Consider the following 18,156-nt stretch of genomic DNA (forward strand, 5'->3'; position numbering starts at 1 on the left):
AATCTATTTTGGCTTCCCAACGACTGACAGCTTTATCCAGTTATTATAGCCACCTATAAATCATGTAAATTCCTCTCTTCCTTTCCTCTTCTTTTAGAAAAAAGTGTACAACAAAAACAAAATACAGAATCTGGCATTTTTGAGTAAATTAACCAACTGCGTTTCATCATTTGGCATTTTTTTTGAAGTATTACATATTAAAAAATGATCTATCTTCAGCATTCATCGCAAAACCTGCAGTGTGTTGTACAGAACATACATTTGTTAACACAAGACATTCTAAACTTAACAGTTATAATAATCGGTAATAAACCTTGATCACTTATACTTACTTGATCACATTTGTTATTGTCATTTTTATGGTTATTTTCTGATTTGATCAGATTTGTATAAAAACAGAGAGACATTATCTTGACAGGGGCATGTTTAGATCTAACAATATTATACATTTTATAGTATGAACTATCAAAATACTACATGCAGTCTAACTCAGCAAGTGAGGTAAATGACCGTAAATCTTTTTACCCTATGTTTATAATACGTTGCACATAAGGAATGCAATACTGGGATACCGAATACCGGTATTTTGAGCCATTTGTACAATTTTGTAATACAGGTATTCACAAGTTTAAATACCGTTTTTTCGGTATTTACTAGAAATTTTTTAAATTGTCTCCACTATATGTTCAGGGATCGCCAACATAGCAAAATAGTATATGTTTTTGTTTTTATGTCTCCCTAACGGGCAAAAGACTGTGAATACAAAGTTGCATCGCACAGTCAAAGAAGTGATAAAATACTGTTCTACAACGGATTGTAAAACCCACCGCGCTTTTCCGTATGCGTTAGAATGGGTTTAATTCGACAAAATAAAGGTGAAAGGAAAGGTGACAAGAGGAGATGTTTACATTTAACAATGAAGACTCGCGGTTTTATGAGACGTAAACATTACAGATAATTAATAATACATTAGGAAAAACGTACTAATGTACAGTAAAATGTTTCAGAGCAATTTTGGATTGGTGCAAATAAGCAGTTGTGCTATGCTCATGGAATTTAATTAGGAGTAATAGATGTATTATACCAAAAAAATAAAGAAGGGAAGTATCCAAATACTGTAGATAGAGAAACTTCGTATTCCGACTTTGAAGAGAGTGAGAGTAATATTGGCAATGAATATAATGACAATGTAATTGTTGAAGAAGATATTGCTAATAAAGATGAAATATTAACCCATCAAGAATTGCTTCCTATAATTTATAAAATTCGAAAAATTGTTAAGATATTTAAATATTCCTCTACAAAAAATGCCATATTACAAAAATATATACTAACCAAAAATAAAACACAATATATGTTAATATTAGATTGTAAAACACATTGTAACAGTTTACTCCTAATGATGGAACGATTTTTGAAACTGAGAAATCCAATCCAAAAAGCAATAATCGACTTAAACCTGCAAATTAATCTTTCAGATAGTGAATTCGACTTAATATCCAGAACTGTATCAGCTCTACTTCCAATAAAACTGACTGTTGATACATTATGTCGGAGAGATTCTAATTTATTAACAGCTAATGCAACAATAAATTTAATGTTGCAGTCACTGAAAGAACAGCACACATCACTATCTAAAGAATTATATATTACATTGAAAATTCGCACAGAAGAAAGGCATACTGAAATAGAAAATGTCTTACGGTTATGCATGCTTTCTAGAAAACTACCCGTTTTCTTAAGCTTCAAACTATATCTTGCAGAGCATCTTAAATTCTTAAAACAAAAATAATACTCCAAGCAATTTAGAATTCCATCGGCTTGTTTATTCTTTCAACTTAACAGCGTATCTTACAAACATTGCCAGATTCCAGTAGGTTTACAATTGATCATCAGCTATTATACAAAAAATAAACGAAATAATATTAACAAAATATGTTTATCAAAGAAAAAATCGTTTGCTTTTACTTTTTAATAATATTTTAACAAAATAAAAATAGTAGCAGTTTATAAAATGTCTGAAAAGTATCGTCTGCTAAATATCGATTAACAGATTCAGATTTTATATTTACCGAACATACGGTATTTACATAATCATAATGATTTCAAAAATGAAAATGAAAAAGAAGAAAAGAGACTAACCAATTCAAATCTGATCAAGTTTATAGCAAATTTTCTTAAAATTTTTTACCCACAAACCTATCGACATTCAGAAGAATTCGGTACAATTATCGAAGATTATGATGACACCAATGTCGGTAGTGTAAAGGAGTTGTCTCTTGAACAAAAATTAGAATTAGCGATAAATAAAAATATTTCAACAAACCAAAATACGATACAGATATCAGCTATATCCAAAACCATCCGACGAGAAATCGATTTATTTGAAGATGAGGGATTTAGAGGTAAATACTTGGAAAAAGTATATCGCGCATTGCTAACAGTACCACCAACTAGCGTAGATGCCGAAAGAGCGTTTTCGACAACTGGTAATTTTTGTACAAAATTACGTTCCAGGCTTAATGAAAATACAATTGATGCATTATGTTTTTTAAAATCACATTTCAAAAATTTGTAATAGTACCACTGACTGAAGAGTGATATTTACACTTTTTCGTGATTTAAATAAATAAGATATTCCTTTACTTTTTGTGATTCTTTATATACCGTTATAATTTAAAAATTACAATTTTTTTTGTAATATTTACACTCTCTAATAAAACTGGCAAATAAAACAAAAAAAACGCCTGTGTTTTCTTTCGTTTTCTAAAATTTCTACTACCGGTATTAAAACCGGTATCCCGGTATTAAGATCTAAAAAATACCGAATACTGGTATTGAACTTTTGGTCCGATATTGCAATCCCTAGTTGCACACTTTCATTAGAGTGTAATGTTATCTGTAAACTTCATATTTTTCCAAAATTGTCGATTTTTATAGCTAAATTTCTCCCCCTCTTCTTTCCTTTCCACTATTATTATTCAGAATATTATTTTAGTTCTTGATCATTCATGCTGAGTCTCCCACAATCGGGGCTTCACCATGTTCGCCCGAAAATATTTTATATATACTGTTTGTTTCAGAGTCCTGAGACAATCACTTTTCAACTATTCTATCTCACTAAGGGTTGAGTCGCGGTAAGATGAGCGCATTTCCAGAATTATTCGTTATTCTTTGACCTTGATTCCCGCCCAATTAGATACTTTTTCGTTCTATTTTTTTACGTGTTTTTGAGTATCATGTCGTTCTAATCTTATTATTTTACTTTAATTTAGTCTGCGAGTAATCCGAGTTTACTTTATCGCTAAATGTAAAAATCCCCTCTTTTCATCCGTTGGCAAACAATAATTACTTACGTTTACTTCATCTCCCTCTTTATGCTCTCTTCTTTAAGAAATGAGGAGAGCATGAAGACTGAAGTTTTAAAAAAGGAGAGGACCGCTGCTTTGGTTTTGGCCTGAAGACCATTTTATGACACTCTGCATAAGGCAGAAATATGACAATGAGCGATACTGTTTAAAGCAGGGTTCACACAAGGCCAAACATTAAGCGCAATAGAAGGTCACGCCTACTTCAGAAAGATCACGTGACACTAATGGACAATGGCAAGTAGTTGTCCCTATAAGACAACCCATTGCCATTGCCATTGGGGGTCACGTGATGTTCCTGAAGTAGGCGTGACTTTCCATTCCGCACAATAGTTAGTCTGGTGTAAACGCTGCTGAAGACTACTTCATAAGTGTGTACTCACCTTCTTGATAGTAGAAGAGGGACCCGAAGCAAGAATTATGTCCTCGGTGGTTCTCCGCCCTGCACTCGTACTCCCCCTCGTCCTCCTCAGTGACGTTGCTTAGGATGAGTTCGTGCCACCCGTCCTCGTGTTCGATCATTTCGCGGTGCCCAGGCACAGGATGCAGGCACTCGCCACACCTCCACCACGACACCACCGTTGGGTCATCGGGGTCGCTGTTCACTTTCACCTAAAGGAAAAAAGAAGTGTCAAAAATTCCTCTTTGTTTTTTTGTAAAATTTTAATAAGAACCATACTAAATGAGCAAGTTCATTATTCCCAAAGTGAAATGCTTGGTGATTCCTCTCACGATACATAATGTATGTTAAATGCGTCATTCATCGCGGCGCATTTAATGTGCACTACGGCATGCGGATGTGGAGTGAAAATTTGAGCAGTGGTTTGTCAACTCTAGTATCATTAATTCAAAATGAAAATTCCGTAACAAAATATTCCTGAACTGATTCAAAGCCGAAAATAACAATTTAAGTAGAATGATTAATTAATGCCACTGGTTAGTTCTTACCTCTACCAAATCATGTCCGAATTTCGAAGTACTGTCATCCTAATACAGTACACTCTCGAGAGACCAGTTCGCGATTATCCGGCCTAGTTTTCTTTTATAGTAAATAAATGAGAAAGGCAAGGCGTTGCAAAAGCAGTCATCTATTAAGAACTTTTTCACAAACTAAAAACTGTAAATTTTGACTCTTATCTTTTGACCTTTTCATATCTATGTAATCACTTATCAGAGAAAAATAAAATCAGTTAGAGTCAATTTTCTTAAGAATTAAACCTACGATGTACTTTAATGTTTTATTTATGTTTCCTGCATTTCAGTTAGGCATTACAGTATTTATGTTAAAATGTGAACAGTTTATATCCTTTAACTTACTTTTTCGATAATAAATTCTTGAAAGGTGCAGTGCAGTATATAAACATATTTAAATTACAAGTACAGAGTTTCTATTTTAACTCGACATGTATCCGCGGCCGCGTTCACATTTGACATGGTTCGGGATAAAATACTCAATAAGAAGGAGGGCTTAGTACTCAATAAGAAGTGAGAAAATATATTACGTAATACATTTGGCATAAAAACTTTGTCTTCTGGTATTGATGGGGGGAAAAAATGAGCTCACAAAACCACGGCCTATCCGGCTTTTTTGTTATCCAGATACTCGCTAGTGTACTGTATTGAATGGAAATGTAAGGTGCTACATATTCAAGGTTCTCAGATGTAGTTAGTTATCAATATTCATTCGAATGCGACGGTCATTTCGCACATTTATAGCCTTTCGCACGTTTATAGCCTAACACACACTTCAATAAATACAAAACTTCTATTCACATTGCACTTTAAATACAGTTTAAAACTATCTTATTTTGCAAACACGAAAACTCGACATTTATTGCAAGCATTTACGATGATATAAATAAACATAACTTCAACATCTGTGCAAACGTTGCATGCGAGTTGATTCATTGTTTGGTTATAAATTATGGTTATTTGTAATAAGCTGAGTAGCGATCCGAAATGAGCTTTTACTAAAATAATTCTTGACATACCTCTAAAAAATAAATAGAACGCCCAGCAAATGATTAGTAAGGAAGAAATATCAATGACAATGAAAACAGGATAGCAGGCAGGCAAAATTGGAACACAATAAGAAAAGTAATTTTATTTTATAACTATTTTATAACTATTCATATTTCGTAATCTTATTAATTATAACTATTTTTGCTACACTTTTAAAAGATTTTTTAATTTTATCCACATCCCTTGTTAGTCAAACGTTATGAGTCCCTTTGGCGCAATTTCGTTTCGCAGTTTAAGTAATAAAATCATCATAAAACTTCAGAATAGCTTGAATTTGAAATATTTGATTGTAAAATCTGTTGTTCTAAAGATACAACAACAATACGCATTAGATTAGAAAAAGCCCTTTATCTAGAATTTTTAAAAATTTCCTCTCTTTTTTTTTTTTTTTTTTTTTTTTTTTTTGCAAGTGACATATTTTTTTACAGGCAAGTAATTTCATAATTTCCTCATAATATTCTTTCAATTAATAATTTTTATTAAAGTCGCAGATAATTTTAATAAAAAGTTTAAATTTAGAAAATCTAATGATCTAAATTGTACGCTTAAATAACAGTCTGTTTCATCCAGCTGAAAAAAATATGTAGATGCATTCATTTGATCTATATGTGATGACGATTCTATGACTCGTTTCCATCTCCGAGCAATTAAAGTTGCTTCAATGGTGGACGGGCGCCAAAATGACATTTCTGTGATGCTGTTCACTGACTTTCCTTGACCCTGAGGCGCTAGAAACAGCTTTAATATATTTTAGTAGCACATTCATTTAGATAGTGGGGAATATTCAAAAGTTTATTAATTAAGAAATAAATGAATGCATTCATTTATGATGAAATGAAAATATGTACTTTCCTCGTAGTGTTTGTTATAGGAAAAACCGATGACATTAGTACTTAACAAATGTAAAACAGTGGATATTCTCGTGGCCATAAATACTAGGCAAAATACAACCTTTCACTAAAACATCGGCGTAATTATGACGTAATCACGTAACCATTCCAAAAGACGATTTCTTTTCCACACCTGGCATAAATCATCGAATAATCTGAAGGTCAACTTCTTACACCTGTTCCAACTTCATGTTCCATGACATATCCTCGTCTCCGGAAGAGAGGAAAAAATTTATTTTATAATTCATACGCATCTCATGGCGTCACACTATGGTTACAGTATCAAGTGTAAGCAATAAGTAACAGAATCAAACTGTAAGTTGAAATTTAAACATTTTGATAAACAGCGGTTTAAGCGAGGGACGTTCGTGATATTTTTGTTAACAGAAGGTTTTGTCTCCTCGCGTTAGCACAGCAGAATCATTTTTATCCTATCTAATCTAATATAGTTGTCCAATCCAATCTAATATAGTTGCAGAGCAAAGTCTGGAATGGATTATCAAATAGGCAAAGTAAGCAACTGCCTAGGAGTCCTAAAAGTTACGGAGCTATACATTTTGATTTCTTTTAAAATATTTGCAGAGTATTTTATTTTCTTGCTTTCATTTGATTTACTAAAGCCACATACTCGAACTTATGAAAACCAAGTGTCTTTTAAATTTCGGAATAATAGATTTTTTTTCTTTTCTTTTTTCATATTTTTAAAGTCTAAACTTAAAGCACCACTAGGGTTATTTTGGGGTATATCTCGTGGTTTGGAACCCCGGTCAGATGATGAGGGTGACACTTAAACTGCCCCCCGCCCTCTCCAAGCTTCCACAGCACACTAGCGGGAGGACGTTTGGCCCCCGATTAATTTAACGTGCACTAGACCCGCTTACACGACGGTTCTTCGGTGGAATCAGGTCTCAAATTCGAAGCCTTCCGGTTTCGAAGCTGAGACCTTACCACCAAGCCACCGCGGCCCAGCTTCTAATTGGAAATCTGACACTGTTCAATGGCCCCTAAAAGGTTCTTCACAGTCCAATCCCTTGTGTTGCTATGATGGTGTTTTTTTTTTTTTTTTTTTTTTTGGTCTAAAAAATATTGCTTGAAAAATATATGCCTTCATCTTCCGTAATCTAATTTAGATCCTAATTTATTTACTGCTTTCTTACCTTAAATTACCCTATATTACTTTATTCTAACATTTTCTCTTATTGCTTGTCCTAAATCCCCCTTTTTTATTTAATTCTTTCTAAATCGTGCTTTAAACAATTGCTGAGTCTGTAATTCTCACGCTACAAGAGAAGGGAAGAAAAATTTTTAACATCCACAGCATAATTTCCTCAGATATCTAAGATTTCCTATACTGAACCGTGTCGAAGAAATCACTATTAGAATCTTTTAGCAAAAAAAGTAGCAAGAGGAAACTTCACTGACTTTCGTTCTCATTTTCTAATGCGAACAAACGTTTTCCACCTATATCTCTATATATTAATCATGCTTTCCCGTGGGAAAATAAATTGAAATTCATTCCAAATTTGTCTTCTTTTCGGCCACTCATCTGCAAAACTATGTTTCATGTATTTATTGGAAACTCTATTTGATCTTTAAAAAAATAACTCAGCCTTATTCGAATATATTTAGAGCTCCAGGATTTTATTATTCCATAAAATGTCGATGCATGCAAAAAAAAAAAAAAAAAAAAAAAAAAAAAACGTAGAATATTAATACGAAGCAATCAGTAACGAACGGCAACAACAGCGAAATCTAAGCCGTTTGCCCATTTGAGAAGAGTGTCATGGAGTGATCGAATCCAAGGTTCTTTACCTCCGGACATAACAAGAGATGACAATGGCAATGAGATTATTTAGTAAATGGCTGTGCAAGATAATTGAGGATTTACTTATTAGATAAAAATTAATAGATAAATTAAAAAAATATAAAAAGAAAAATAATAAAAAAATTTACATGAATGAATTTCGGCAAATTCGGTCCAGAGTCAAGTCGATAGCAATGATATGATGTTCTAAACATGTAGGAGACGGCTAGGTAGCTTAGCATTCTTTGAAAGTGATGGGTCGTATACTTCAAATTTTTTAAATGCAATGTTGCCGATTTTTTTCAAAGAAGCGCATTGAGAGTTTCTTGTGAAAGTCTTAGAAGTTTACGACATTCAGATCTTTTTGTATGTCTTTGTTCCTGATAAACCACGGCATGTTGCTGATTTGCCAAATCGTCATATTTTGTAGTCTTTCTAAAGATGTTATATGAGTTCTGGCGGCGGTCTCCAGATAGGATATGAGAGGCCGGGACATAGCCTTGTAAATGAGAAGTTTATTCTTTTGCGAGAGCTTGGATTTAGGGATTAAGTATGGGGTAGAGTTTAGCTTTGGGTCCTTTGTAATTATTTTTTATTTTAGTGGTATGTTTTTTGATGGTTAAGTGCCTATTCAGTGTTACTCCGAAGTAAACTGTTCTTCTTCTCCAAGGAATATCTTTTCTAAATAATCGTAGTGGCGGAGGAAGGTTCCTTTTCCAAGAGAAGTAAGTAGCTTGGCACTTGTCAATGTTGATTTGGATCTTCCACTGGATAAGCCACTTCTCCATGAGTTTGAGAAATTCGGACAGCTTACTGGAAATAACTTCGGGATCTTTATCAGTACGGAGCAGGACTATGTTGTCAAAGAATAAATTGATTTTAGTTTCCTTAGAATGTCCTGAGAATCTTTGCAAGTAAGTATAAGAGAGAATGAACAGCTGTCCACTTTTGAAAAGTCAGGGGAAATCCTTCAATAAAAATCTTGTCGGCCTACTAAATTTCGTTGCATCAGAGGTTATTATTTATCATTAGAAACGTCTTGAAGAATCAGTTCAAATGACATCAGAAAGTAAAATAAGTCTACTAACGGAATTGCTGAAAGCGGTTCCAAATCGTGAACATGAATTATTCATTATAGGATTCATAATGCACTTGCTTCCCTCCGGCATCAAATCATTACGAATACATTTGGTTTTTGTTGCGAAAAAAGGCCAAATATTAAAAATATCATTCTTATCTGGGTACCTGGAAAGTGACGATGTCTCCATCTGTGGCGTCTGTTTCAGTGGGGAGAAGTTGTAGAAAACATGGTGGAGCAGCCATCTTGATTAGCAACTGAAAGAAATATAAGTAAAAAGTGTAAATAATAATAATAATAAACAAATTCAACATTAGCATGCGTGACTTTCAGCTTAAAACCTTTTACTGACTTCCCAATTAAGTGACTGAGCAGAAGATCTTGCGCCTTTTCCATCATCAAGATAAATTCACAAATTATAAGGATTGCCCAAATGAAAAGCGGACACTTGCGACTGCGTCAAAATGATTGCAGCTATAGCAGCGTCACCGAACAGGCATATAAAGGACGGTAGAAAGTGTGCATTTCATGATGCATTCAATAGTGAAAGCTGTTCGTGGAAGAGGAAATTGATCGAAAGTAAAATCGTGCGATGCACGGATGCGTCAAGATCGGATACAGTTTCTGATTCTTCGATTGCCATGGAACATTCTTGATTACTTTCCTCCCCAAAGGAGCGCTATCAATTCAACACAATACTTCAATACTCTTACGAAACTACGGAAAACAATCTAAAGCAACCTTCTCACATAGCAAGTGATCCTTCTCTATGGTAATGATTGCCCACATGTCTCCCGTGAAGCCCAGACGATTTCAAATAATTCCGTTGGGAAGTGTTGGAACCCCCACCAGTCTGAATTTGTCACCCTGCAACCTCCACATCTTTGGGCCACTTAAGAGAGCAATACAAGAAACACGTTTCCATTCGTATGACGAAGTGAAGGAAGCTGTGCAGGAATTCCTCTAGAATCAACCACCATCTTTCTACAGCAAAGATATAGACCTACTACTTGAACGATGGAATCTGTGTTACAACGTCCATGGCAATTTCTTTTGATTTCCAATAAATGTATTATTTTCATTCAACTTGTCCACTTTTCATTTGGGCAACCCACATAGATTGTCGAGAAGCGTTTTTTTATGCAACAGTGTGGTGTGCACCGTTAAATTTTACACGCCCAAACATCCATTAATATTTAAACATGCTTCATGGCACGAATGTGAGCATTCGTCGTCACTGCGTAGTAAGAGAGGAAAAATTTATTTTCCTAAATAAGCTAAAATGGTTCTTCTCTCAGTGAAACGATCTCTTTCTGTTTAAAAGAAAAACAGTTTCTGTGTTTCAAACGTCAGCGACCTCATCGAAAAGTTTGAAGAATTAATATCTAAAAATTAACATCATAATTTTTTAATCCATTACGTTTTATACGTGAAACCCTGATAAGGAACTCAGATACATTAAAATTCATTTTCTGAAATGGCTAAAAGAAATGGCACACAAAAAGAAATCAGATTTCTGAAATTGTCTTAATAAAGTCTACCTTCCTTATTTACACATCTTGGTCAAGACTTGGATTTCAAATTGAAAATATTGAACGGCAAACATACAACAATAGTATCATAAAACAAAATTTCGATTTTTAAAAATAATTAACCTTACTCTCTCAAACCGCGTTTCCACTGTGTGAGTACTACTGTGAAAATCTGTGGTGAAATGAAATTCTACTTCTAATTTAACAGGTCTGAAATCCAAGCAATCAATATTTTTCAAAATTCCGTTTAGCCACTAATCGATAGCAGATAACAGATTTGTCTTATATATTTTTGTCAAAATCATTCCCAAAATGCGTAAATATACTTTGTAAAAAAAAGTAAAAGTAATAATTAATGCATTTTTGTTGTATATATATTTTTAATTTTTTAATTTTATTCTTTTATTATGTTTTGAATAAAATATCTGCCTGGTCAAAAATTACCATTCCCAACAACTTTTGTTTTTTTCTTCTGTTCTGACGCAATGGGGCTTTTATATTATGAAATCAGGCATAAAATACTCTTAGTTAGCGGAAAATGTACATTAATATCATGCTTATGGGCCGACATCATATTATATTGTGACCGATAATGTTTAGTTGCCTTTAAAAATAAGAAATGAGAAACCTGAACTTTTTATTATATTTAACCCTCTCCTCTAAGCATATTATTTGCAATAAATTATTTCGTTCAATTCAAGAATTTAGTCATCAGCTCAATTAACGCAACACACACCACAATCAATCCATGTATTTGCCTGAATAATTCGAGACTAATACCGAGGCGCAAATAAGTCAACAATGCCTTGTTTGTAGATGAGATGCGGAAGTTTGCGCTCTTTACAATTTCCTAAATCGAGTGCGTTATTTATCGTCTTACCGATTAATTTTTCAGTCTACCCATGCCAAAGCGAACAAGTGAGTGGTGCAGGAGCAGCCTTGAGGCTGGGTGCGACAAGAGGGTCTCTGTTGACGGAACCTGGCAGCGGGCCCAGGAGACTCAAGATAGAGGTTGCAATCACCTGGCCCCGAACAGAGTTGGATTCCATTGTCGTGAGGTGCTAATGATCTGTAAACATCAGCCTCCAACCACCGTTTAGGGTGATCCCCGAAAGATGCGATTTGAGTGAGTTGTAGAACTGGCGATGAATGAATTGTTCGTCCCCTTCAAATTTTTCTTTCCAGGGAGTTTTTAATTGGGGAGGGGGGGGGATAGTAGTAAGTTCTCTCGATTTACTCGCAAAAGTGCATTATACGGCGCATCTGTTATTTGGTTCTGAAGAACAATGAAGAAAACAGAGTGCGAATTCAGGTATTTTTCAAACTGACAGAGGGGCAAACCTTCAACAGATTTAATCCAAACTTTGACATTGGGTACATAGGAAATTTGGGCACAGATAGGCAGTATATTAAATTTCATCCATGCAAGCGTTGAATTTTTAAGATATAATATTTACATTCATTATGTATGTTTGAGTTCTAATGTTTCTCTGCGAACGGACAGATAGGATTCCGCTAGAAGAATTTGACAAAACTCGACAAAAATTTATAAATTTGGCTTCAAAGTCACTTGCTAAATTTTATCCTTCAAGCTCATTGTATTTTTGAGTTATCCTTTTCGTAGTTAAAACACGTAATTTTTAAAATAATTTCTTTTCTTTCAAGCTCATTTCTCCCAAGTTAAATTATTGATACCCATTAAAGTGTCGAAGACAAAATTTGTGAAAAATACAATACTTTGTTTTTGAATAATCAGTATACAATAATTAATTTTAATCCCACTCCTCCCATTTAATTCATTAAGATATAATATTAAACTTGAAACAGAAAGAAATCTTGACTTTATTACAAGAAAATGGTTTCTTCAAATATAAAATAACCCCAATTGCATCAAATTAATTGTGTTACATATGTTAACTTTTCTAAAACAGTTGATAATTTTCAAATTGATTTTTTTTTAATCTTCCTTTTTTTTTTTTTTTCATTGACAGACAATAATTTTTCGAGAGTTACTTAATTCACGCAGAATTTTTTTCTGTCTCTAGATAACACAGTAATTTTTTTTTTTTTACAAGTAGATGAGAAGTATAACCCATCGATCAATAATAGTTATATGGCGTCAGTTCATCCTCGCTTAAATAGCAATATATACCATAATATGCCAATTATGGAATATATTGCGTTTCATCCAAGAAAGAGAGAGAAGGACTTCAAATCATACGCAATATACTAACGTGCAGTAAAATGGAGGGCGTAAAGCTGATGCTGATCGCGTGATTGTGATGTCGGGTGGATCTCTTATAAAATCAAAGTAACGTCAAATTTGGGGATAAAAATAATTTTATTTTCGTTTAATAGCGATAACTTTCCAAGGGCAAATTAGTTCTTATAATAATTACTAAATTAATCCGATCAACAGATTCACGCAAAAGTCTCTTAATATATGTTTACTCTTATTTCAAAGCAGTAATTTACTTTTTAATTATTATTCTGACACTGCAACTAATTTTGATTAAAAAGGAATTCAATCATATAGTAAATTCAATTCATGCTCATGCGCCAACTTAATTTTGAAATCTATGGCTAGCCTCCATCATATTAGAAAAAAGGCATTTTAAAATGCTTAGGAATGCACAATACTTAACACATTGAATACGGCGCTTTGCGCGCTCAACCCACTCTCAGGGCCCGCATATTTTTTGAACGCTCTGGAAGCATGCTTGATGAACAATAGGATGCATATATGCACAATTTTAATTTGCATTTGGTATTATTATATTTACATTAAGTATTCTTAAATATTATTATATATTTTATACATGAATTTATTATGTAAGATTTTTTTACATTTTAACTATTATTTATTTCACAGACTTGAATAATGCTTTAAAATGTGATATTGGTATTCTCTTATATATTCCCTCCCTTGCAATATATATTCCCTTGTGCAATAGTGTTCGGCACACTTGTGTTAAGACATTAAGAACCGCTCATGAGTTTTCTCGTGTATCGCGGTCCATCTGTTACGAACCACTTACATGTTTTCTCGTGTTGCGTGTCCCGTCTGTTATTGCTTCATAAATAACAAAGTTATGATGATTTTAGAACGTAAAGTTTTCCCCAAAACATGCTGCCCCAGGTGTATATCTTACAGATTTCTTTGAGAGAAATGTGTTAAATATTTGCCTCTGGTTGGTTATGCATCGATTTAGTCGAAAAAACAGGAAAACGAGATATCTCGCGACCCAGTCACAACGTTCGGCCTGCTAAAAATGAGAAATCTCGTAACGTACGCATTGTTTTAAATACACCACAGTAAAAGACTAAATTATAATGAATTTCTTTACAGTAAGGGACTGCAATGAGAAGAGCAACTGAACACTTCTGATCTGGATTTCCATTCATTTTTTTTTATGCAGAAATCTTTTTTCTGATTGCTTACCAGTAGCGTTGAATGTAAAAATTCTCACATTCATGCAATTTTCTTCTTATTTATGACACAATAGACAGAGACATAAATTGGTTCCCTGTTTACATTTATGTAAACAGGGAACCAAAAGTTCATTTTCAACGAAAATGGTGTTCATGAACGAAACAAGCTTTATGCATTAAATGAAACTGAATCTACAATTTCTGTTTGAGGTTTTAGACATTTTATTGATGAAATCCTCTAGATTTCAACACTATAAGCATTTCCTCACTGGTATCCTGCTATTCGTCGGTTATTCTGGGCTCAATACTCTTCTGGATTACTTTTCTTGGTTTCTTCCTATTACGCCATATCGGGCAGCGGTGGCAAGGTCTCGACTTCAGAAACAGAGGGTTTCACGTTCGAGGACCGATTCCACCGAAATTTGTTCAAATCCTATCTCTACTCCTCATGAGATTGAGCACCTGGGGTACCAATACTCCACTGCAGTATGTATAGACTTTTCTGCCTATATCAGAGTTTGGTTCAGATTTGCAGTGGAATCTAACCTTTTCATAATCAATTTTAGAAACTGAATCATACTTAAGTATGATACATTCTTTTTTATTTTTTATGATAACGGATCTTGCATGACAAAAATGAATGTCCCTATAAAAGCAAAAGAATAATTATATTAATTTCTCCATCAAATGTAAAAAAAAAAGGAAAAAGTAAGATTTTTGACAAAGGAAAGCTGAAGTGTTGTAGCTGTACAATACAATGCCAAATTAAATTAATTAAAAAGCAAATTATATCATTTTATATAAGTCCCATTGAATAAATCGTGTATAAAAAATACAATATATATAAAGAACTCGCATAGCATTTGCCCATGACATGCGATGAATTTTAGTGCAGTTTAAATCAGAAAAATGTAAAATAAAATCATTAAAGCGAAATAAAAAAACAGCGGGAGTGGTCTTTCCAAAACTTTCTCGCATACTCTATTAAGCTACTTGAAAAACAATGCTTCGCAAGAGTGATCCTTTAAATAAAATAGTTGCATTCGTTTCAGTCTAAATCACATGAGTCTTGTTTATCACGTGAACTTTCCTATCCCCCCACTGCCCCCTCTCTTCATGCCTTCGTTGTGTCAGACATTCCAACGATTCAGACATGTAAACAATCAAAACTTGCGAACTGTTGTCAAACAACAATTAAATACGCGACCATTTTGCTAGTTGCCACATACGTATATTTGTAAAATCTATTAATAATAAAATGATAGGATAGTATTAGCACTTAATCAAGTATAATTGGTTCGATTCCTACATGCTTCATTATGTTCTCTTAGAATATTTATAGACGTTCGCTTCAATAATATTGCATGAAAAAGTGGATGGAGGGTAGGGTACATCGATAATAGATAAATAAAAACATATACATTTTCATAAAGTTAATAAAATAGGAACCTAAATAAATTAACCTAAAATAAATCATTAACATGTTACAAAATGTTGAAATCGGAAACTAAATTATCCAGTGTATTAAAAGATGAGGGAAGGCGGCCAAGGGCCGCAAAATACCGCCACTGGCTTCAATCAAACATTAGAAATAAAAGAATATCCCGTATTTTATTTTTGTATTTAATAGGAAAATGAAGTATATTTTTCAATATTTTATTTAAATATACATCTGGGATCCCGAATATAATTTTATATTTAAGACGGAGTTCCGGAATGTTTTTGAATCCGATAAGAAGGTCTCTGGTGAAAAGTTTGAAACAAAAGGTGAAATCCAAAATAATTTAAAGTTATATAACATTATTTACCTAAGCCCTTGGCATACTTCGATATTTGCACTATTTTCTCACTCTGCTTTCATCTCCCCCCCCCTCGCGTTCCTCAAGTCTTGATTAATGTCACGGCCTCTTTGAAATCTCTTTCAGGGTGAGTATTTTAAAACAACGCTCTTATGCTTCAAGATGCATCTTTTCCCCCAAAAGAACTTGAACAGAAAGTGTTCAGTTCGCTTTTCCAGATCTTACTGCATTTTAATAATTGCACGCAGAAAAATATTAGTAACATTTTGCCTTTTTTCGCACAATTACTCGCACGCAATATTTCTTCATAATTGTCTAATATCTTGTACACCATATATATATATATATATATATGATATTTTAAACTCATAATTTAATCCAAATTAATTACCAAAGCTTTATCTTAATTTAATCCATAGTAATTTCATTCTCTTATTTCCTGATCCAATTCCACTTTCTCTACTTAATTAATTCAAGAGAAGTTTTATAAAATTGCTGAATCGGTTAATTGCCGACACTTTCACATGCTCCGCCTGAAGGGATAGAAAAATGTCCAGTAAGCGCATTCTTTTTAAAAGATCCTTGTGTTTCCCTTACTTGTGATTGACATGCGTCAGATATCCCTATCAGAATCTTAATAATATATTAGCTTTCATTGCCATTAAAGATTTATTTCAATCAAATAGTAGGCTGTAACAGTTAATTATCTCAAATAAATGAAAGATTGAGAAAAATAATTCATTTCCAAAAAGGAATTAAAAGCATTCAAAAGTTTTAACTGCATCTGTTTACAATATTTTTATTTTTATAATAAACAAACATATTTGGAATATTTGCAAAAGAAATGGCCATTATGTAGGATGGAAGATATCTATCCAATGGCTCATAATAATGAATTAGAAATATGATTTATTACTTTTGTTCCTTGAAATCTGTTTCATTTTTCAAACTTTAGATTAATTTCCATATCGCAAACGCTATACGAGTAAGTGATGGAATGGTAAACGTAACTGCACATGTCACCTTATACCCATTGTTAAGCGTGTATGAATAAAAAGTTAAATTTAAATGTACATTTGTACATTTAAATTTAACTTTTTATTCATACACGAGTAACAATGGTTTAATTTTATTTTGATTCTATATTTTTGCAGAATGGAACAAATCAGTTAATAGTACACTGTCTTGCAATGCACTGTGACATGACACACACTGCAAGTCCTCCTGAAAGAAGCGCAACAAATTCTAAAATTAAATGGGCGCGATGAAAGCGATCATTTCAGCATGAATTTACAACCTTGACGAAAAAGTGGATTCTTGAGAATGCTTCCTTGTTTGTTATCAGTTAGATAACTAGATGAAATAAATTTAAATTCAATGACTTTTAATGACAGCCATTTGATAAAACGATTCTACTGCACAACCTATTTAAAATCAACAACAATGTTAAGTAGAGTGCGAACAGTATAAATATCAGTTTCATATCCAAATACGAATGATAAGTGGAATGTGTCCCGTTATGAATTTAACTTATACACATCAATTATCATTAAAATCATTTATGCGAAAAATGCATGGGCAGCCGTAAATAAATGAAAAATTTTACTAATTTATTCGATAAACATTGACTTATTAAATTGGGCTTCACTTGTAAATAGTATTAGATATAACATATAATCTTATCCATTCCTGGGAAATTATCAAAGATTGTACCAAAGATGCTACACGTGAGAAGGAACACATGTATCTCCTTGGAATGGAATAAAATGACAGACTTACCGTTTCTTTTATGAATATATTCCAAATATTCTTCCGATATCAATTGTTTCTGGTAACACACTAGCGAAATCCAATCGAAATTTGTCAGCAATACACGACATGTTATCACTAATTTGCAATCATGTTTTATCCTTTTGTGGTTCGGGAAATTATCGTTTGTGGAGGCGGAGGAGCAAACGATGTTCGACTATTCAACCCCCCGGTGTGCCTTCGCCCGCAGAAGAGAGACATCCCGCACCTAGGGTTGCCGCAATGACAGACGAAAAGTTTTTCACGCCAAATTAAGCGGAAGTACTTGCACTAGCTTGTTCTTTTCTTTCTTTCTTTCTTTTTTTTTTTTCCTTCTTTTTTTTTCCCAAAATTATTTTCACTGCTAACAGAGATAAATTGTTTTCAGTTTTCTTTGGCACTAAACGTGATACGCTTTTACTAACCTACTGGCATTTTTCTGT

At 33.3% G+C, this 18,156-nt stretch overlaps 1 protein-coding gene across 1 annotated transcript in view; it reads right to left on the reverse strand.

Annotated features, from left to right (window-relative positions):
* Positions 1 to 17,910, reverse strand: part of LOC129966881 (obscurin-like) — a 291,121-nt gene extending 273,211 nt beyond the window's left edge. Inside the window, exons 1-3 of the mRNA XM_056081489.1 lie at positions 17,705 to 17,910; positions 9,330 to 9,419; positions 3,752 to 3,980 (exon numbers count right to left, since the gene is read on the reverse strand). Coding sequence (XP_055937464.1) covers positions 3,752 to 3,980; positions 9,330 to 9,407 — 307 coding nt within the window. The 5' untranslated portion in view covers positions 9,408 to 9,419; positions 17,705 to 17,910. The remainder of the gene's footprint in view (positions 1 to 3,751; positions 3,981 to 9,329; positions 9,420 to 17,704) is intronic.
* Between the last annotated feature and the right edge of the window lie 246 nt (positions 17,911 to 18,156).

The sequence above is a fragment of the Argiope bruennichi genome, chromosome 4 (assembly GCF_947563725.1).
Source record: "Argiope bruennichi chromosome 4, qqArgBrue1.1, whole genome shotgun sequence".
NCBI lineage: Eukaryota > Metazoa > Arthropoda > Arachnida > Araneae > Araneidae > Argiope > Argiope bruennichi.